General features: G+C 36.6%; 1 protein-coding gene across 4 annotated transcripts in view; it reads left to right on the forward strand.

The window, feature by feature from the left end:
* Nucleotides 1–23321, forward strand: part of CDADC1 (cytidine and dCMP deaminase domain containing 1) — an 84693-nt gene that overhangs the window by 20821 nt on the left and 40551 nt on the right. For all 4 annotated transcript variants that reach the window (XM_087436077.1, XM_087436078.1, XM_004433664.3 and 1 more), the window contains 5 exons: nt 2595–3164; nt 9340–9389; nt 12677–12846; nt 14684–14873; nt 19034–19094. In XM_087436077.1, coding sequence (XP_087292203.1) covers nt 2595–3164; nt 9340–9389; nt 12677–12846; nt 14684–14873; nt 19034–19094 — 1041 coding nt within the window. The remainder of the gene's footprint in view (nt 1–2594; nt 3165–9339; nt 9390–12676; nt 12847–14683; nt 14874–19033; nt 19095–23321) is intronic.

Below are 23321 nucleotides of genomic sequence, written 5' to 3' on the forward strand. Positions count from 1 at the left end.
AAGTGAAAATTAGAATTTTGAAAAATTTGTATCCACCGTCATGAGCTTACAGCTTCCCAACACTTAAAGACTCTTCTGATGAAATTGGTGGTCATATTACTGAATGGATTTTTTTTCATACTGTAAAATCAGTAAACCAGTGTTTTCCAGATGACCAATGCACAATGCTACAAAACCATGTATCAGTAAAAGAGCCATTCTAAGTGCAAGATAGACCAATGGATTTTAACATAACAGTACAGAAAGTTTAATATGGTTTCAGATTCCACATTGTAACTAACCTTTAAGAAACTTTCCCTTGTCAAATTTTTATGTAGTATCAAAGAATAATATTCATAATTGTCTGAAATGGCTGTTAAAATACTCCTTTTTCGGTGCTGGCCCGGTGGCGTAGTGGTTAAGTTTGCGGGCTCTGCTTCAGTGGCCTGAGGTTCGAAGGTTCCGATCCCAGGCACAGACCTGTGCACTGCTTATCAACCCATGCTGTGGCGGCGTCCCATATAAAGTATAGGAAGATGGGCACAGATGTTAGCCCAGGGTTCAGTCTTCCTCAGCAAAAAGAGGAGGATTGGCAACAGATGTTAACTCAGGGCTAATCTTCACCAGAAAAAAAAAAAAAAAAGTCTTTTTTCAACTGCATATCTGTGTGAGGCCGGATACGTTTCATATACTTCAATGAAAACAGACTATTGCAGCAGATTGAAAGCAGAAGCAGACTTGAGAATCCAGCTGTCTTCTATTAAGCCAGATAATAAAGAGATTTGTAAAAACCTAAAACAGTGCTGTGCTTTTCAACTAGATTTTGTTCTTGTTTTGGAAAATATGTTTTAATTTTCTAATACAGTTAATATCAGTAGATAAATCCCACATAAACAAAAGCTCTTTGAGGTCCTCATTAATTTTTAAGAGTGTAACAGGGTCTGAGACCAAAAAATTTGAGAACCTCTGCTGTAGCATTTGCCACTGGTACATGAACATTTGTTCAAAGATTAGTCATCCACTCTTCTCTTTGGATCAGGATTACTGGAAGCAACCAGGATGCTTAGATGAAAGATTGACCATCATTGCTGGTTAGGAAATGTATTGTGAAAACTCCAACCGAGAGACGGTAAAATGCAGCCGGAGGAGACATTCTGATATTAGCTTTGAGGCCTTCAAACTTGCTTTACATTCCAAGCCCCAGTAAGAGTCAGGAGTAGCAGGGAGTAGATAGAAATGTGCGTTTGTTCACCTCAGACTTTTTAGTTCATCTGTTACTTTGAATGTAGAACACTATGGGCCATCTGTGTATTCACTTCTGGGCACAAACATTTTTCCTAGGTGAAATTACATGAGATACTCATGCACAGGAGTCTCTTTGTTGTAAAATACTAATTAATAGATGTACATTTGGGTGCTTAACTCTGTATAAAATATCTCATTGTTCAATCTCAAATACAAATTAAAATATTTTTTTCATATGTTTGTTATCCAGTTTTGTTTTCTCTTTTGTAAATTGTCTGTTTATTTTTTTGTCTCTTTTGAGGCCTTATTGTTCTTGACATTTCATATGTACTCTTAATGAATTAAAATCTTCTCTGTATATTAAAGATTAACCTATCCTGTGTCATGTTGATTGAAAAATGTTCCTTCTACTTTGTTGTTTTGTCTTTAATTTTATGGACTTAAAAAAATTAATATTGCTTCTCTCCTCCCCCCACTGCCTTCACATTATAAATTTTTTGTGGACATTTTGGATGACTATATAATATTTTATTATGAGGAGGTCCGTAATGTGTTTAACCGTTCCCCTATTTTGGCCATTTCGGTTTTTACTGTTTTAAACAATGCTGCACTAAATATATGCATGAGTGGAGTTTTTTTGTCTCTATTTAGAATATTTTCTTAGAATAGCTTCCTGGAGGAAGAATTCAGAGTACAGGTACATTTTTAATGCATGGATGAATAGTTTATTTCAGATAGAAAACTCTAGACAATATCAGTTGTTAGCTATGATATTTCTAAAAGGAGCCATTTGATTGTTTGGAGGGCTCTGGTATATAGTCCCAGCACTGGGCTTTGGGACCACACAGCAAAGCCAGTGATTCCTCAAATACCCTCCATGGGCTTTGTTGGGGTCAGCAAACTTTTCCCCTAAAGGGCCAGATAGTAAATATTTTAGGCTTTGCAGGCCATATAGTGTCTGTACAGCTACTCAGCTGTGAACCCAGCTACTCCGTTGTATTGCAAGAGCAGCCAGAAACTATGTCAATGGATGGGTGTGTCTGTGTTCCAATGAAACTTTATTTATGGACACTGTAATTTGAATTTCATGTAATTTTCATATGTCACAAAATATTCTTTTGATTTTTTCCAACTATTTAAAACTAAAATCCATTCTTAAACCTGCAAGTTGTATAAAACAGGCAATGGGCTGGATCTGGCCTGTGGGCCATAGTTTGCCAACCCTGGGGCTGCATTTATAGGTGATTTGGTAATAGACATTTATTATTTAGGAACCTCTGAATCTACTGCAATTGATATGGTGAATTTATTAAGAAAACCCTTAATTTCAGCATGTATCTCATAACTACCTTTCATATTTTGTATTTCAGCTGGAGTTAACCGAATTTCATATTGGCCTGCTGATCCAGAAATAAGTTTGCTTACTGAGGCTTCTAGTTCTGAAGATGCAAAGTTAGATGCTAAAGCAGTGGAAAGATTGAAGTCAAACAGTCGGGCCCATGTGTGTGTGTTACTTCAGCCTTTGGTGTGTTATATGGTGCAGTTTGTAGAGGAGACTTCTTACAAATGTGACTTTATTCAAAAAATTACAAAAACATTGCCGGATGCTAACGTTGACTTTTATTCTGAATGTAAACAAGAAAGAATAAAAGAATATGAAATGTTATTTTTGGTTTCAAATGAAGAAATGCATAAGCAAATACTGATGACGATAGGTTTGGAGAACCTATGTGAAAATCCATACTTTAGCAATCTAAGGCAAAACATGAAAGACCTTGTCCTACTTTTGGCCACAGTAGCTTCCAGTGTGCCCAACTTTAAACACTACGGATTTTATTGTGGCAGTACTGAACAGATTAATGACATTCACAATCAAAGTTTGCCACAAGACATTGCAAGGCACTGCATGGTTCAGGCCAGGTTATTGGCATATCGAACTGGTGAGTTACATGCTTAGTTCATAAGCGGGGGCTGATTGCTTGGGTTGTATTTGTCTCAGAAGTAAAGTGGTCTTCGTCCGATCTGCGGTAGAGCTCACTTACTGTTAGACACAAGTTTTACTGGTCATAAAGTATAGAGAAGTTAGTGAGGCTCTTGAGTAACAACTCTTAGAGCAGTTTTAGGATTCCTTGTGGCTGTATATTTAGTGCCACATTCATAAATCAGGGCCTGATTATCTAGGCCCTTCTTTCTGCTTCTTGCTTTTATCATTTCACTGTTCATTAAGCTTTCTGCTAGAGATGGGACAAAAAGAAAAAGGAGAGAGACCCAAAATCATTCGTTTTTGTTAACTCTTCAATATGTTGTATGTATTCAATATTTAACAAAAACTTTAAAAACATGAATTCAAAATAACTAACAGAATCAAAGTAAAGGAATATTGGCAGATTCTTCCAATTGCTGGTATGTCTTCAATCAGCAAGTTGAGAAATCAAACATTTTTACTTTATTAAGTTGTGCATGAGTATGTATGTGAAAAAGAAAAATATTACCTGGGAGTTTTGTTTATTGTGATAAAAGATGGCATCTGTATTTCCAATTATAGAGTGTTTTTACATCTTGTGAGACGTAAGATATTTCAAAGTAGAATCATGATCACTTTTTTTTTTTTAAATGCAGCTTTGAAATAGGAAAATAAAGCAAGAGGAGCAATAGAGTAAGATTTGGTGAGTGGACTATAGTAGGATTTTTTTAAACTTATGCCAAGAAATAAGGAGAAGAGAGAAAATCTTCAGAAAAGGTCCACACAAATGTCCCTGGTCTGCAGTATATTCTAAACAGTGACCACAGGTCAAAGTAATTTTGGAAGAATGGAAGTTCTCAACTGGCAGCATATCAGAAACACCACTGAAACTTTTATTAAAAGTTCAAATGCTCAAATTCCAACCCAGTCCTGATAAACCAAGTCCCTAAGGGTGTGGCCTAGACTTATGAGTTTTTAAAGTTATGCAAGCTGGGCCGGCCCCGTGGCTTGGTGGTTAAGTGAGCGCGCTCCACTGCTGGCGACCCGGGTTCGGATCCCGGGCTCGCACTGACGCGCTGCTTCTCCGGCCATGCTGAGGCCGCGTCCCACATGCAGCAACTAGAAGGATGTGCAGCTATGACACACAACTATCTACTGGGGCTTTGGGGGGAAAAATAAAATAAAAAAAAAAAAAAAAAAAAAAAAAAAAAATAAAGTTATGCAAGGGATTCTGACATTCAGCAGGTTAATAATCACTCAATTCTTGTTAAAGAATTTGATTCTATTACTGGCGCAAGCTATATGATGCCAAACAACTGTATTGTGTAAAAGTCTGATTTAACGTAATTATCTTGTGTCATGGGCTATCCATTAGCCTCTTTGCCAAAACCAGCGTTGTAAAGAACTTTTGTCTAAACCATTCTGGAAGGACAGAAACATAAATGGGAACAGCTGTTACAGCTGTAATTCACTAATTCCCCTATGCTCATTAGGTTTCAGCGGATTCCAGAGTGAGCTGAAGCTGAGAGATGTGAATCTGCTGTTCTTTTACTTGATCTCTGTACCTCTGGCTTCTCATAGGAGAACCCTCATCATACCATGTATGATTCCAGTGTTGAAAGATGCAGTAATGTATAGATATAAATTTGCATATATATTCTTTATTAGATACTCTAATTATAAATTTATCCACTATTTCTGTGCAGAGTTTTGCATATAAAGCCGTGCTTCTGCACTTGATGGGCAATTGAAAAGATTTTTCAAGGTTAATTTTTTGACTGTTTGTGACTTTTTTGTCTGGAACCCAAACCCTGAATACGATGCAACTCTGTCATGCATCCACTGCACTGTGAGCTCTTCCAGGGAAGAGACCAGGCCTTCATCGTCATTTTTTCCTTAGCACTAAGTAGTGTGTTGAGTGGATAAAGGGAATCTTTTTATATCCAAAGATAAATGATCCACAATCCATTACCCAAACTGTTGGAGCCAGATGAAAAGGAATTCAGAATTTTTCAGATTTTAGAAAGGTAATATGGTGCATATACTGTATGTTACGCAGCACTCCTGGGGGTCTGGAGCAGTACCTTGTAATCAAATAAATTTATACATATGGAGTAAAATGTATGAATATTTGCACTAAACATTTGATGAGATGTGGCCACAAAATAAGCGCATCAAGCTGTCAAAAAAACTTGATATAAAGGGTTTCAGATAAGGAATTCTGGACCTGTATTCTTCATTGATGATAAATAATAAAAATAACAATTTATTGAGCACCTACTCTGTGTCAGGCACAGAGCTAGGCGATTTATATACGTATCTCATGTAAGATTGAGGCCAATCCAGCAAGGTAGATATCCCCATGATGGAGTGGGCTTCTACTAACTCAGACTTTTAATTTCACACTATTCAGTTTGCTTTGATGACATTATTTCACTCTAATTTATAGGTGAAGAAAATCATTCCATTAAACTATTTCATTTGAAAATGTACATATGATTAAAATGAACTCCAAAAGCTCTAACAATAGAGTTCTAAAAGTAATTGAAAGTGCTTGGTAATTGCTTTCTGAATGATGAATAAAGAGGCTCCACAGAGATGTCATTAAAAGTATGTTTCTAGGATACTTTGAGGTAGCAAAAAGTAACAAAATTTATTTAGACTCTAGGGGGAAAAAAGAGTTAGGAGGACATTACACCTTATCTACCTGGTTTAAATGTAATTTTTTATCTCTTCTTGGGTCCTGTTTTCTCATTAGACCTATACATTTTCTAAAGCTGAGGATTATGCCTTCCTCCTGAACCACAGTGTTGATGATGAAAGTAGGTTGGAGTAGCCAAGAAAGTTAACTGTTTCAAATCGTAACTTGGTAGTTCTCAACTTTCAGTATGCCTGCGAATCAGAGGGGCTGCTCTTGAGAAAGGCAGACTCCTGAGCCCTGCCAGCCTCCTTGGAGAGGCTGATTCAGGGGATTTCCATGGGAGCCAGGAGTCTGCCTTTTTAACAAGCACCAAGTGATTCTGATGCAAGTGGTCTGTGGACCACACCTGGACAAACCCTGACATGACTACAGAATTGAAAGCCAAAATAACCATGCCTGTGTTCCAGAACCATAGGATAAAGAGTTCTCTGACTTTTAGTGATCAAAGAGTCTCAGGAATTTGGCTCAGTGATTGTAAGTTGACCTTTCCTTCAAGGGTACACAAAGAAAACTCTGTGATTGACAAGATCATGGGGAGCAGTTTCTGTACAAATTACAGACATGAAAAGATTTTTGAGATATTACCTCATCTGTCATCCAACCTTGGAGCTGTGTAAAATCTACTCCATCTAACATGGATGGAATTTTATTCTGATTTTAAATGACACATAGAAAAGAATATTCTCTTGGTGTACCTCACCTTAGCTAGGCAGCAGAGGTGCATGCTGATGGAAAATCACAGTTTTTTCCTTCCTGACAAAGTTTAGTCTGTCCCCAGGCTGAAACAGAAAAAGTGGCTGCTTGGACTAAAAAAATATAACATGAAAAATACTTAGGGTCGATGGTAGGAAAAGTACACTCTTAATATGAACAACTTCTATTTCAGTTTTTTATTTTTTGTTTCAGACTTATGCAGGTATTAAGTACAATTTTAAACATTTTGTTTTGCAGGCAAATATAATCATATGCTTATAACTTCTGCCAGTTGCCTTAGAAATGAGCATAAAGCCGTAATTATATTCTTTCCTTCTCATGTTATATTCTGAAGATCTTGGAAGGAACAAAATTTTGTTTACATCAATATCCCTTTCCTGTCAATCTCCACTCTGTAGAATAAGCCCTCATGAACACTCCATTCCTCAGCTTTGTGTTCATTTCCTTCATAGCACAGCACAGCACAGGCTTACTGATGTGTTTCATTATTCCTGTCTTCCTCTCACGTCAGACTACAAGTTTCATGAATATAGGGCCTTCTGTTTACCACACCCCTCTATACTCAAACATTCAGTAAAGGGAAATCTTTGTTACAAAATTCTTAACGTTAAAGGGAGGGGTAGGGGCTGGCCCAGTGGCGTAGTGGTTAAGTTAACGTGCTCCATTTCCGCTGCCCAGGTTTCCGGTTTTGGATCCCAGGTGGGGACCTACACCACTAATCAAGCAATGTTGTGGTGGAGACCCACATACAAAATAGAGGAAGATTGGTACAGATGTTAGTTCAGGGCCAGTCTTCCTCAAGCAAAAAAAAAAAAGGGAGAAGATTGGCAACAGGTTAGTTAGCTCAAGGCCAATCTTCCTCACTGAAAAAAAAAAAAGGAAGGGTAGAGGAAAGGCAAGTAGGTTGGGTCTGAAGGGCTAAATTTTGGTCACTTAATTTCTTTGCCTGTTTTCTCATCTAGAAAAGGAAATTTTATCTGCTTTACCTTTAGGATAAAAATGAAATAGTGGGTAGAATTACTTAAATTATACAAATGCTTTGTGATACAATTTTGAAAACCTAAGCTTACTTGAACTGAAGATGGAGAATTTCATTATAGTATCATAACTTTTTTTTTTTTTTTGGTGAGGAAGATTAGCCCTGAGCTAACATCCGATGCCAATCCTCCTCTTTTTGCTGAGGAAGATTGGCCCAGGGCTAACATCCATGCCCATCTTCCTCTACTCTATATGGGATGCTGCCATAGCCTGGCTTGACAAGCAGTGCATTGGTGCGCGCCTGGGATCCGCCAGGGATCCGAACCTGCGAACCCTGGACGACCGAAGCGGAGTGCGCGCACTTTTGCACTTAACCACTATGCCACCAGGCAGGCCCTGATAACTTGTAAAAATTAACTTATTTATAAAGCATCCTAATTTTTACTGCATAGGTGGAATAAAGTTTATTTGTACTTTTACTAGAAAAATAGGTACTTAAATATGTTATCATTGGAAGGATTAATTTTTAGTAAATTGTAAAGTGAAGCCACAGGTGAACTTAATTCTCACCAATATGAGAAAGCCCTGGAGTCAGTTCACAGATGGTTGTTACTTTCTCTGTGTAAATGTACCTACTTAATTATTTTAGTCCCTTATTAAAATTTTGATAAATACTATGGTTTTCATAATTAGTGTATAATTGTCTTAGAAATTTGAAACTCACCCTTAGTATTAGTAGAAAGAAAAAGTCAGTGCTTAATATGTAGAATTTCATTTTGGTTTTTTATTTTCTGTTTCTGATTAGTGGTTTCAAGAAGTACAGCTTTACTTGTTGCAGAGGTTTTGGTTTTGCAGGGAAATTATAATCTTATGTTTATAATTTCTGCCACTCGATTCAAAAATGAGCATCGTGTCACTAACTTGGCATTCTTTTTCCCCTCAGGATAAACTGTGAGGGTCAGGGAAAGGACAACATTTTGTTTAAATCAAAATCCCTTTCATGCGCTTTCCAGCAGTATATATATATGCAAGCCCATAAAGATTTGTCTATGTTTGTATTATAAGTTTGAACATTTTTTTTTAGCGAGAATATTTCCATAAAATGTATTTTCCATGATTAGAGTGTAAAAAATGCTAGGAGAAGACAGATTTGATTATTGTGAACGGTTATACACTAAACTCATTAGTTCAGAAACTTTTCTTTTTTTTTAATTGAAGTAACATTGGTTTATAACATTACGTAAATTTCAGGTGTACATCATTATATTTCCATTTCTGTGTAGTCTACATCGTGTTCACTACCCAAAGACTAATTTCCAGCCGATACCATACACATGTGCCCAGTCACCCCTTACCCTTGATTATACTTCTTTCTTAATCAATTTCATCGTCTATTAGAAATAGTCATTTAGAAACTGTCTTGTTGGTGGAGAATCAATAAATTACATTCAGTTCTGGTTACAGCTTTGAAGTGACCTGACTGTAGGCACTGCCATTTTAATGATCTCCACATATACGTAGATTGTGTGTGCCTGGGTTGGTAGTAACACTGTCTAGTTATTTAGTACCTAGCGCCCATATTCCATGCTTAAAAGTATTTATTTTGACACTTTTCTGTAATTAGTGAAGATGTCAAGGATTGCTGCTACATTTGTGAAGTATGTTCCAATAAATATGTTTTTGTTATTTTTGGAAAAACGTATTTCTGAAACTAACAGATTATTGATTTTTACTGAGTTCCATGCCATGTATCTTTCAGAGGATCATAAAACAGGAGTTGGAGCAGTCATTTGGGCAGAAGGGAAATCTGTAAGTATGAAAATAATTCTTTAAACATTTAACCTTGATTTTGTTTAAATATAGTTCAATCTTAAATGTGTTACATTTTATCGATCCCTTGGGATTAATATTTTTGTTGGTGCATTTATTAAATTTTATAGACATCTGCTCATTCCTTCAACAATTTTCTAGATAGAGTCCTTCATTTAGCAAGCATTTGTTAAACACCTTCTACAGAGTAGGCACTGTGTCACAGTGAACAATAGGGAGTTAAAAACCACATTTTCTGCCCTTCATGGCCTTCTGCAGTCTAGTCGTGGAGACAGAGAAGTGAAAAAGAGACTGGTATATAAGTCTCATAATACAATACCATGAAAGCTTTAGTGAAGCAATAGATGAGGAACCTTTGCTCTGCTTGGAGAAATGAATAAAATGTTCTTGGAGGAGGTAGGATGCCCTTAGTCTTGAAGAATGAGTAGGAATTCACCAGGCAGAGCAAGTTCATAGGACTAGGAGGATAACATGCAAACGTAGGGGGTGAGAATGTGGGAAAATGCAAATGATTTGGCATGTTGGAGTCCTGAGTCCTGTGTAAAGTAGTGGCAAAAAATTGGACTGGACCATGAAGAACTTTCTATGCCATGTAGAGAGTTTGGACTTATCCTTTAGACAGTGGGATACCCCAGAACAGTGATAACCAGTAGAAATAAAAGGCAAGCCACATACATAATTTTAAATTCTCTAGGAGCTACATTAAAAAAAATTAAAGTGAATTAATTTTAAGAATATATTTTATTTAATCTAATATGTCCAGAAATATCATTTCAACATGTAATCAATATAAAAGGTTATTAACAAAATATTCTGCATTTTGGAGGAGTGTTAAGTCTTCAAAATCTTGTGTGTATTTTACACTTATAGCACCTCTCAATTTGGACTAACCACGTGTGGCTAGTGGCTACTGTATTGGACAGTGCAATCCAAGAACATTTTAAGTGGGAAAATGATTTGATCCAATTTAGATTATAAAAAAAATGAAGTGGGGCTCGACAGGAAATAGGGAGATTAATAAAAAAGAGATGATGAGGGCTTAGAGTTATGGGAGTGGGTCAGGAGAGGATGGAATCAAGAGATACTTGGTAACTATGTGGCTGACTGAAAGATAGTAGGGAGCCTAAGTTTTGCTTGAATAGACTTTACAGCAAGCAATTTGATTCTTGGCCTGGATGTTTCATAAGCCCCTCAAGTTCAAGCTAGCCAATAGATCCAGTATCCTCCCTGCTGACCTATTCTTTCCTCAGTGGTCACCATCCCATTCCCTGTTACTCCACACATACAATCAATCATCAAGTGCTATGAATTCCACCCTCAAAATCACTTTTGACTCTACTTATCTCTACCGCAACTGTTAATACCTACTAGACTAGATTCCTCTGCCCCAAACTCCCACAGTGTGCTGTACAACTCATTTGTGACACTCATCACAGTTAAAATTGTGTCCAGTTTCTTATCATCTCCAGCTTGGAAGGTTCGTGAGGGCAGGGATTCTCTGTCTTGTTTACAGCCGTATTCCCAGCACCAGCACTGTGCCTGGCCTATGGTCGGAACCCTCATTTGTGTTTATATGAATGCTCAGCAGCTTTTGGCTTAACATGTGGTTTCAGCCACTTTGTGAAGAATTTCAGGTTCCAGTTATCTATAGTGTAGGCAGCATGGTAAAGGGGAAAGGCATGGGTTTGGAGTCAAGCAACCTGGGCTTGAATTCAGGCTATTACTTACTAGCTTTGTGACCCTGGACAAGTTATTTAAAATAATAATAGTACTACTCTCTAGGTTGTTGTGAGGATTGATTAAATGAAATAATACATATACGACTCAGCATAGGGCCGGCCCCGTGGCTTAGCAGTTAAGTGCACGCGCTCCGCTGCTGGCAGCCCGGGTTCGGATCCCGGGCGCGCACCGCTTCTCCGGCCATGCTGGGGCCGCGTCCCACATACAGCAACTGGAAGGATGTGCAGCTATGACATACAACTATCTACTGGGGCTTTGGGGGGAAAAATAAATAAATAAAATCTTTAAAAAAAAAAAGACTCAGCATAATGTTTGACATTTAGTAAATGCTCAAGAATAATTTATTACTAATGAGAGAATTTTTTTTTTTTTTTTTGGTGAGGAAGATCAGCCCTGAGCTAACATCCATGCTAATCCTCCTCTTTTTGCTGAGGAAGACTGGCCCTGAGCTAACATCTATTGCCAATCCTCCTCCTTTTTTTTCCCCCAAAGCCCCAGTAGATAGTTGTATGTCATAGTTGCACATCCTTCTAGTTGCTGTATGTGGAACGCAGCCTCAGCATGGCCGGAGAAGCGGTGCGTCGGTGTGCGCCCAGGATCCAAACCTGGGCGGCCAGTAGCAGAGCACGCGCACTTAACCGCTAAGCCACGGGGCCGGCCCGACAGAATATTTTATTTGTAAGCTTTTGTTGGCTCACCATAACAATTTTTATCAAGCTGCTACAGTAACGAGTCTGTTGAAAACTGTCACATGAGTAATTGTAATAGATTGAAATTTAGTGAGATTTATAGCATATTCCAAACTATTATAAACACTTATGATTTATAAAATATTTCATTCTAATAATTGATAAAGCATTCATATTAACACTTAATACGCATTGACCAGGAGAAATAAAAAGGAGTCACTGAAGTAAGAAGTTCTGTGATAATATATACATACAATCAAGGTTCAATAAATATTGAAGATTAAAGGAAAGTACATTTTTAATTTCCCAGCTATATCTCAATAGCACGTTTTTAGCCCACGGACAGCAATTGTCTGTTCAAAATATTTTTAAAACTTCTGGCTTGCTAACCAGTTGCACAGCACAGAGCGTATAAGAAATTAACAATCATTTACTGAGTACCTGCTTTGTATGGAACACTCTAGTAAGTGTACTTTAAGGGATAGAAAAGAAGTATAAAATATGGTTTCTTTTTTCCAGGATCTTATAACCTATTTGGGGAACGATGTCTGAATCAAGTGAAACATTTTGTGAATTAAACAAGCTGGTATTTAATTAACTGCTAAAACCAAGGACTGCCATGAGATAATGTATTAGAGATGGTCAGCCTTGAAATTTACTTCTGACAAGACCACATTGCAGTAGGAAGATCTAATATTGTCTTGTTTTGATGGCTCAGTTTGTCATAGAAAATTGAATTCCTTATGCAAAGTATGATGCTAGGCTTTAAAAATCCCTGGCAAGGTGCCTCTTCAGAATGTTGAAAACTAAGCTTCATTGGTTTGCTCACTTTTGTAGCGAAACTGTGATGGAACAGGTGCCATGTACTTCGTAGGATGCGGTTATAATGCGTTTCCTGCTGGATCTGAGTATGCTGACTTCCCACACATGGACGACAAACAGAAAGACAGAGAAATAAGGAAATTCAGATACATCGTACATGCTGAACAGAATGCCTTGACATTTAGGTATGAAATTCATTTGCTTGTATTGTCTTTAAAATGTAGCAAGGGTTAGTTGAAATTAGTTTGCTTTTAGTTGTAATTTATTTCCTTTTTTAAAATTCCAAGAAATATTCTTTTCAGAAGTATAACTTGGTGAAGCTTGGTCCTTGCAGCCTGAACTGAGGCCGTTGTCAGAGATCCTCTAGGCCTTCAGATTTATTGAGCAAGTCTTTTTTTTCCTTCCTTCCTTCTCTCTCCAATATAAAACTGCTTGAAGTTTGTCCCTAGGGTCTTGTGTATTTCTGGATTGTAAGATCTCCTTTGTTTTCTAAATCTAGAGCACACATATTTATGAATATATAGATTTTATTATGAAACAAATTGCTTTAACATGGTTTTTGTTAGAGATTATAACTGGCATTACTTCCTTCTAATTGTAATTTAGATCATTTCCACAAACATTTCTCTGCATATGCCATTAAGGGAGTGATCGTGGAGGACTGGAAGCTGAAAAAGACGTGGCTCCTGTCCTTGAGGAGCTCATAATGCAGTTGAGGATATAAGACTGCGTTCAGTCTAATGTGATCGGTTGTGTGGGAAAGGCCGACACAAAGTGCTGTGGAAATTCGGGGGCTGCTGTGGATGAAGGGGGAGTGGGAGGGAAAAGCTTTCTGGAGGAAGTGGCATTTGAGGTGAGCTTTAAAGGTTTGGTAGGACTGGGGCTTACCTGGAGATGCTTGCTTGAGGGGAAGCCATCTTGCTTCAGACATAGCAGTGGTCTGAAGTAGGAACATGCATTGTGTGTTTGGGCACATGAGTGTTCCAGTTAGGCTGGACCGTGGAGCCTGTGGGAATAGGTTGGGACTGGACAAGGGAGGACTTTGAGTTTAGACTTCATTTAGTAGGCAGTGGGGAAGGGGAGTGGCATTGACAGAGCCACACTACGGATCACTTTTGCAAGTATACTGTATGAACAGACTAGATGCATAAAATTCTGTTGCCTTAGTCCAGGCAAACAGAACGAGGAAGATGGATATGGAAGGCTGGCGGCTATATGACAGCTGGCTGAGAGCCATGTAAACCATGGAAGCAGGAAGTACAATCCCTGTAGCCTTAGGTGAGAGTGTTCCTTAGTCCTAATCCACCGCCAGCAAATAACTCTTGTGTTCTTTTCCTTGTGCTCTTCATTATAGATTTACTTGCTTTATTCTGTATGGAGTTATGAATCTGTCAAATCCAAACGTTTGTTAAATAAAATTATCCTGTCTTAGGGAGGAGGTAATGGAACTATAACTCAAAACAGAACTTTAATATTAGTTTATCAATTTAGTAAGCACTTATTAAATATCCATTGGGTACCAGATAAGGGGTAAATCTTTTGGCTACCCAAATCTCTGGCTAACTCATTAACATTAACATGAGTTAATGTCTAGTCACACATGGTAAATTCTTAAGGGGGGTGTTAGTTCCAGCCCCTAATTCTGTCATTATAAAGAGGTTCTTACCTACTTAGAAACCATTGTTCTCTTGTCTCTCTCCCTCCATCTTTTTTTCGGTGTCTGTCTCTTTCTGTATTCATTTGCTTTTTACTCTAATACTGAACATCTTGCCAAATTGCTCAGAATAAATAAATGAATTTTAGTTATGGTAATTGTCATGTTCAGGTTGTATTTTAATGTTTTATGAGTTTATATATTTTGAACATTCACTAATTCAGCAAGAATAAGGTTTGATTATTATTGTTTATAATATTGTAAATCTATTTTTAAAGCAGCTCAGTTTTAGGTGTTTAAAGATTTCTCCAAAATGTAACGTATCCTTTCAGAAACTATTTTCCTAATATTTTATAAATTTATTTTAGGTGTCAAGAAATAAAACCAGAAGAAAGAAGTATGATTTTTGTGACAAAGTGCCCATGTGATGAATGTGTACCTTTAATTAAAGGTGCAGGCATAAAACAAATCTATGCAGGGGATGTAGACGTTGGAAAAAAGAAGGCAGACATCTCTTACATGAGATTTGGGGAACTCGAGGGTGTTAGCAAATTTACAGTAAGTAGATACACATTTTTTCAAGTATAGTGTATATTTTGTTGTTAGGTACCCTGCTGCATATTTTAAATTAGATTCCCACCCTTTTATAGAGTTTCAACAAACTATTATCATTGAATTTATTTTTATCTGCAAGCATTTACCTAATTACAAATGTTCAGCTTAGGATCCCTGCCTTATGAATGTAGACCTCTATAGAGAGAGTTGTGCATTGACCGTACAGATCCTGAATTAGTGGGCCCTTTGGTGCCATCTGGTGGCTAATAAGAGAAAATCCCTGACCCACCTCTTCCTCACCCTTCCTTCTGGCTTAGAGTGATCAATAGAGGTGAAAATAGTTTAAGATTACCCAAAAGACAGAAAGACACACACACATATATACACATGCACACACGTGCGCACCACAAATTTTTTATGAGAAAAATCAGAAAAAAATAGAAGGGATTTAATATTTGATATTTCAAAAAAAGAAAACCCAGAACTTTAACTCTTTATACTTTTTTACTATTTAGGTTTTTAAAAAACTTTTTAGAAGCAATCTCAAAGTTACAAAAATGCTACAAAGAACTTTTCTTTTCCAGAAACATTTGAGAGTAAGTTATTGACATGATACCAGATCTCTCTGGTATAATAAATACTTTATTGTATATTTCCTCAAACAGTATATTCTCCTACATAACCATAATACAACCAAAAAATTTAGGAAATTATCATTGATACATTACTGCCATTAATCCACAGATTACAATCAAGGTTCACCAACTGTCCCAATAATGTTCTGTATAGCAAAAGGATCCTGTCCAGAATCATATATTGCTTTTTAATGATAATCTCGGCATTTAATGTAGCATTTATATACTAGAATTTGTAGTGGGTACAAAAGGCATATAATAGAACTGTTTATAAATTTCAACTTTACATTCCTGTTTCAGTCTGGGTGCCTGGAACCTATCAGACACCTAATAGATATTTATGCAAATATATAAATATATTTAAAATCTTAAAAATATAACATACTATCTAGTTTATATGTGTGTATGAAGTGTCATCAATTTTTACCTTTTTTATTTTTGTCATGTAATTTTGGTTTTTTATTTCCAGTTGTTTTATTTAAAGCATATCACAGTTTTAAAAGGGGGGCACTGAAAGAAGGGAGAGATGGGAAAGATGCCTCTTCTGTAAAACGAAACAAAAGCTTACATCCAGCTAGGCAAAGAGAAATCTCCAGCTTTTTTGTTTTCTGTCTCTTCATTCCTCCTAAAGAATAAGAAGAGAGAGATTTTTCAAATTCTCTTCATAAAGACGAAGTGACCTAGCTCTTCAGGACTGTGAGTGACGGGTTAAGTAAATTCTGAAGTATCTTGCTTACTGGTGGATTTTAGTAGCTTTTCAATTGTTAAGAGAATGAAGAGATCAGAAGAATATAAGATAGGGCAAGAGAAGCAGAAGGAGACAGGAGGACAAAGGGAGTGAAGGCCCCTGGGGAGAGATGGGATATGGAGGTACCTGTTGGGCCAAGATACACCCAGGGGTACCCTCACTCAGGTACACATGGTCTTTCTCTGTAGTCCTTCAGAAGAAGAGGAGCTCTCCACCCTCCCCTCCTTTCCCTCATCTGACCTGGCTTGAAATATTATGCAGTAATTTAAAGTACCTAGTTAGCTAAACACCTAGTTTTTTTCTTTTTAATTATTTTATTGAGGTCACATTGGTTTATAACATTGTGTAAATTTCAGATGTACATTATATTTCAGCTTCTGTATAGCATTGTTTTTACCACCAAAAGTCTAGTTTCCATCCATCACCATACATATGTGCCCCTTTACTCCTTTTGCCCTCCCCCCACCCATTCCCCTCTGATAACCACCAATCTGTTTTCCTTATCTATGTGTTTGTTTATCTTCCACATATGAGTGAAATCATATGGTCTTTGTCTTTCTCTATCTGACTTATTTCACTTAGCATAATACTCTCACGGTCCACCCATGTTGTCATAAATGGTGTGATTTTGTCTTTTTTATGGCTGAGTAGTATTCCGTGTGTATATGTATGTATATATATACTACATCTTTATCCATGCATCCATTGATGGGCACTTGGGTTGCTTCCACATCTTGGCTATAGTGAATAATGCTGCGATGAACATAGGGGTGCATAAACACCCAGTTTTGTAAATACCAGTAACCAATATGAACTACTATTTGTTTTAAATTTGAATTTCAGCAATGATTATACTTTTAGACTGTCAAAAGTAGTATATATAATATGATATAATAATATATCAATAAATAGTAGTGTCAATAAACTTGATGTTTTGTTTAAAATTAAAGCAAATTGAAATTAATTTTGTTTGAAAACTTTTTGCTTTTCTCTTTGAGGTATTACCACAGACCTTGAGATAAGCAGTTGTGTTCTGTAGGGTTGTTGCAAACTAGACTAGGGCTGGGCAACAGTATTTTCAAGAATAGATTTTGCCGGTGTATATACATGTCCAGAGTAAAACTCTTATTTTTTCTATTTAATATGTGTGGATTTTTCTCTACTAGGTTGTATTACTTTTTTATTTTCGATTACAAAAGTAATAGATGTTCATTGTAGAGAACTAGAAAAAAAAAAACAAAACAAATATTATCCCACAACTCATAGATGCCACTGTTAACATGTTGCTGTGTTTTCTCTCACTGAAAATTCTTTAAAAATAATTTTTAATAATTGCACAATATTCCAACCTATAGACATAGCTTATTTAACCATTCCCGTTGTTTGACACCTAGGTTGCTTCTAAGTTTTTACAGTTAGAAATAGTCTTTTTATGAATATCCTTAAATGTAAATTCAGGGTTGTTGGTTTTTACTTTAACCAAATTAATAGACTTTAGTGGTTTGACATGTTTTGAAACATGCCTTTTTAAAAATTTTTCATATATATAACGTCCTATCCCTTATAAGTCCTTTTTTTCCTTGTGCTAACCCTAACCATCCCATTTCTATAGGTGACCAACTAGTTCTAGATGTCTTCCCTCTCCAAGGACTTTTTTTACATGCGGTAAAATGTTTGTCTTGTATCTCATCCCTCCTCAAGGTCCATGAGCTCAGCTAGTTTATCTGAGGAACTAACTGATGCTGATGGAAGAGGCTCCAGGTCCTGCACACTCAATCACATCTCTCTGAAGATAGTGCTCCGGTCGGGCCTTTTTGGTCAAGTCATTAGGGATTCTGATGGCAGGGATTTCTAGCCAAGTAAGAAAGGAGGGGCTATGCTGTGAGATCCTGATTACACTCAGTTTTTCTTATGTGCTGCTCCAGGCTTCTCTGCAATATCTGAGAATATTCAGGCTTCCCTATTTATTTATGAATGGTTGAGACAGAAAACTTTAATCAAAGGAGATGTGATATGACATGATATATGATATGATATGATATATATAATATGATATGATATAAGTAGTAGTATATACTGTATAACTATTAAAAGGCAAGGTAAGGGGGCCGGCCCAGTGGCGCAAGTGGTTAGGTGCCTGCGCTCTGCTGTGGTGGCCCGGGGTTCGCCAGTTCGGATCCCAGGCGTGCACTGACATACTGCTTGTAAAGCCATGCTGTGGAAGCATCCCATATAAAGTAGAGGAAGATGGGCACGGATGTTAGCTCAGGGCCAATCTTCCTCAGCAAAAAGAGGAGGATTGGCGTCAGATGTTAGCTCAGTGCTGATCTTCCTCACAAAAAAAAAAAAAAAAAGGCAAGGTAATCTTGGTCATACTTTCATTCTTTAATATAAGATTCTGTAGGACCTGGAGATAGACTATGATGTGGTGGAAATTCTATAGTATTGGACATGGGCAGACCCAGGTTTTGATTCTGTCGCTGCCTTTAGTTAGTGTGTAACCTTGGGCAATTTGCTACACTTTTCTGGTCTTCCACTTCCCTACCTGTAAAATGAAGGTAAAGGATCTTTGAAGTTCCTTCCTTCTCTAAGAATATTGATTCTGATACCAGAAATCATATCATTCATTCAGGGTTGTTATTAGGGCTTTGTTGGTATGGACATACTAACTTGTTTTTCTTACATTTTTTAAAGTTGTTTTGATATTTGAAAGTAGGGTGCTGAAATGTTTTTTATTAAATCCTTCTTAAACATATAAATAATGTTTTTGCCCTTTACAGTGGCAGCTGAATCCATCAGGAACTTGTGTTCTTGAACAAAATGAGCCTGAAAGCAGAGAGAGTAAGTATTTACAAGTCCTTTATTGAGGTTCACTTTGTTCCTAAGAAGAAAGAACACTTAGTGAATTTCAATGGTCAGGTGTTGAAAATTGTTGTGGTCGTAGATGGGGCATATTCTTTTTGCAAGTTAGATTTTTGCTATTCAATTCGTTCTCAAACATTTGTGTATCTACTGTATGCTAGGTGTGATAGAAAGTGCTGGTTAATAATTAGCCCTATAGAATCTGCAGTTTAATACAAATAATTATGTACAAATTGAATTTATAAAATAAATTTATAGGAAACAGTAAACAACAATTCTCTTCTATACCAAAGCAATGCTTCTTGAGCAGTTAGAAAGGAAAAATACATATAATTAATATAAATGGATCTATGGCCAGATTATAAGGATATATATTTATTATATATTCTTTTTAGAGTAAAGCCACATTTGCTCAGATTGGTCCGAGAAGGGAAATGTTCTGTTTATTTGAATAATCTAACTAAGAGTCATCACAGCTACCATAAATGAATTACTAATCTTCAAAGCTTTATTATTTGCATATTGACACAGATATTTTTAATGTAATGTAATCTTTGAGAGATCTTGCAATTCCTTAGGCGCATAATTTTGAACATTGTTATTGCTATACAATATGATTTTAAAATATTAGCTATGTTATCTTCCTGTTTGGATTCTAGGTAAATTGAATAAGTAAAGTTATCTTGGTAATAGCAATGATTTGATTACCCTGAAAAATCAGGAAATATAAAGATCTTTATGAGAATAATTTCTTTGCAAATATCTTTATTTTCTGTGTTCTGAATTAGCTTTATTTTATTCAAGTAGTAAATTTTTTATTTGCAATCTGGAAAAAAATACATATGCACTCCATCTTTCTTCTTAAAAATTTATCAGGAAAAAAGTGAAGGGGAAAAAGGAAAGAAAAATATATATGGATCTGATGAAAGAATATGTATTCAATAACACTGTTTGAGGGGGTCAATTAATAATTCTCTGTTGTCAGGGAAGGGACACAAAAAAGCACGCACCATAAAAAGATGGATTAATTTATCTATGTTAAAATTAAGAACATCTGTTCACCAAAAGACACCATTAACAGAGTTCAAAGGCAAGCCATGGAATAGGAGATATTTGCCACTTATAGTCAACAAACGGCTTGTATCCAGGATTTCTTGTTCTAGATCACTAAGGAAAAGGAAGAGATGCTGTGGTTAGAAGTCCTGAGATCGGAAGGAGGGGTCGCGATTGGGAGGGGACAAGAGGAAGGCTTCTGCTTTGCTGGCAGTGTTTTATTTATTGCCTTGGTTGAATGTATGCTTGCTTTGTGACTATTCATTGAACTACAAGTTTATGTTTTATATGTTTTTTTTTTTAATTTTTTAATTTATTTATTTTTTCCCCCAAAGCCCCAGTAGATAGTTGTATGTCATAGCTGCACATCCTTCTAGTTGCTGTATGTGGGACGCGGCCTCAGCACGGCTGGAGAAGCGGTGTGTTGGTGCGCGCCTGGGATCCAAACCCGGGCCGCCAGTAGCGGAGTGCACGCACTTAACCGCTAAGCCATGGGGCCGGCCCATATATGTATTTTTGAACAAGTGTTTTATATCAATAAATAATATCCCTATCTCATTTTCAATTTTGTAACAGCTTTATTGAGATATCATTTATATATCACAAATTTGCCCTTTTAAAGTGTAGAATTTACTTTAAAGTGTAGAATTTTAGCATATTCACAGAGTTGTGCAACCATCACTACGATCTAATTTCAGAACATTTCCATCATCTCAAAAAGAAATCTCTTACCCATTTGTAGTCCTCCTCATTCTCCTCTACCCCCAGCCCCAGGCAACCACTAATCGACTTTGTTTTTAGGGATTCATGTATTCTGGTCATTTCATATAAATGGAATCATATAGTATGTGATTCCTTTCCAATTTTGGATTCAGCTGAGAAACAGACACAGCAATCAAACAGATGAAAATTAAAACACCAACTTTATAGCTAGACTGGGGCTTAACCTCTGGCCAAATAGGGCTTTATAGTATTTGTCCTTCCTTACCTCTCCTAACCACCCCACTCCACCCTCAACCAAGTCTGGACCTTGAAAAGGATACTCAAGGGAGAGTCTGTCCAGCTCTGAGGGGACACAATATACAAACATCAGTTCCATATGAATTAAAGACTTAAGGGGAAAAGGTCATTTTTTTTTTTGCATTTTTTTATTAAGACTTTATTTTTTTTAGAGCAACTTTAGGTTCACAGAAAAATTGAGGGAAAGGTACAGAGAAGTCCCATATACCCCCTGCACATGCATAGCCTCCCCCATTATCAACATTCTTCACCAGAGAGGTACATTTGTCATAACTGATGAACCTACATTGACACATCATAATCACCCAAAGTCCATAGTTTATATTACTGTTCAGTTTTGATGTACGTTTTATGGGTTTGGAAAAATATATAATGACATATATCCATCATTATGGTATCATAGAGTATTTTCACTGCCCTATAAATCCTCTGTGCTCCACCTATTCATTTCTCCCCTCTCCCCAACCCCTGGCAACCGCTGATTTTTTTTTAACCATAGTTTTGCCTTTTCCAGAATGTCACATAGTTGGAATCATACAGTATATAGCCTTTTCAGATTCGCTATTTTCTCTTAGCAATATGCATTTAAGGTTCCTCCATGTCTTTCATGGCTTGATAGCTCATTTCTTTTTAGCACTGAATAAGATTTCATTGTCTGGATGCGCCACAGTTTGTTTATCCATTCACCTCCTCAAGGATGTCTCGGTTGCTTCCAAGTTGTAGCAATTATGAATGAAGCTGCTGTAAACATCTGTGTACAGATTTTTGTGTGGACATAAGTTTTCAACTCCTTTGGGTAAATGCCAAAGAGTGTGATTGCTGTATCATATGATGAGTATATTTAGTTTTGTAAGAAACCACCAAACTGTCTTCCACAGTGAGTGTGCCATTTTGCATTCCCACTAGCGATGAATGAGAGTTCCTGTCGCTCTACATCCTCATTGGCATTTGGTATTGTCAGTGTTCTGGATTTTGGCCGTTCTAATAAATATATAGTGGTATCTTATTGTTGTTTTAATTTGCCTTTCCCTGATGACATATAATGTGGAGCATTCTTTCATATGCTTATTTGCCATCTGTATATCTTCTTTGGTGAGGTGTCTGTTAAGGTCTTTGGCCTATTTTTTAATCAGGTTGTTTGTTTTCTTACTGTTGAGTTTTAAGAGTTCTTTGTATATTTTGGATAACAGTCCTTTATCACATGTGTCTTTTGCAAATATTTTCTCCCAGTCTGTGGCTTGTCTTATCCTTCTCTTGACTTTGTCTTTCACAGAGCAGAAGTTTTAATTTTAATGAAGTCCAGTTTATCAATTCTTTCTTTCATAGATTGTGTCTTTGGTATTGTATCTAAGAAGTCATCGCCATACCCAAGGTCATCTAGGTTTTCTCTTATGTTATCTTCTAGGAGTTTTATAGTTTTGCATTTTACATTTAAGTCTGTAATCCATTTTGAGTTAATTTTTGTAAGAAGTGTAAGGTCCGTGTTTAGATTCATTTTTTTGCATGCGAATGTCCAGCTGTTCCAGCACCATTTGTTGAAAAGACTCTCTGCTTCATTTTGTTGCTTTTGCTACTTTATCAAAAATCAGTTGATTCTAGTCCACTGATCTCTGTTCTTTTGCCAGCACTACACTGTCTTCATTACTGTAGCTTTATAGTAAGTCTTGAAGTCGGATAGTGTCAGTCCTCCAACTTTATTCTTCTGCTTCAATATTGTGTTGGCTATTCTGGGTCTTTTGCCTCTTCATATAAACTTTAGAATACTTTTGTTGATATCTACAAAAAACTTGCTGGGGTTTTGATTGGGATTGCACTGAATCTATAGATTAAGTTGGGAAGAACTGATATCTTGACGATATTGAGTCTGTCTAGCCATGAACATGGAATGTCTCTGCATTTATTTATTTCTTCTTTGACTTTGTTCATCAGAGTTTTCCTCAAAAAGATCATGTACATATTTAGTTAGATTTATTCCTAAGTATTTCATTTTTTTGGATGCTAATGTAAATTGTATTGTGTTTTTAATTTCAAATTCCACTTGTTCAAAGCTGGTATATAGGAAAGAGATTGACTTTTGTATGTTAACCTTGTATCAAGCAACCTGGATGTAATCACTTATTAGTTCCAGGAGAT

This window comes from Ceratotherium simum, chromosome 10 (genome assembly GCF_057802395.1).
Source record: "Ceratotherium simum simum isolate JZ-2026a chromosome 10, ASM5780239v1, whole genome shotgun sequence".
Classification (NCBI taxonomy): Eukaryota; Metazoa; Chordata; class Mammalia; order Perissodactyla; family Rhinocerotidae; genus Ceratotherium; species Ceratotherium simum.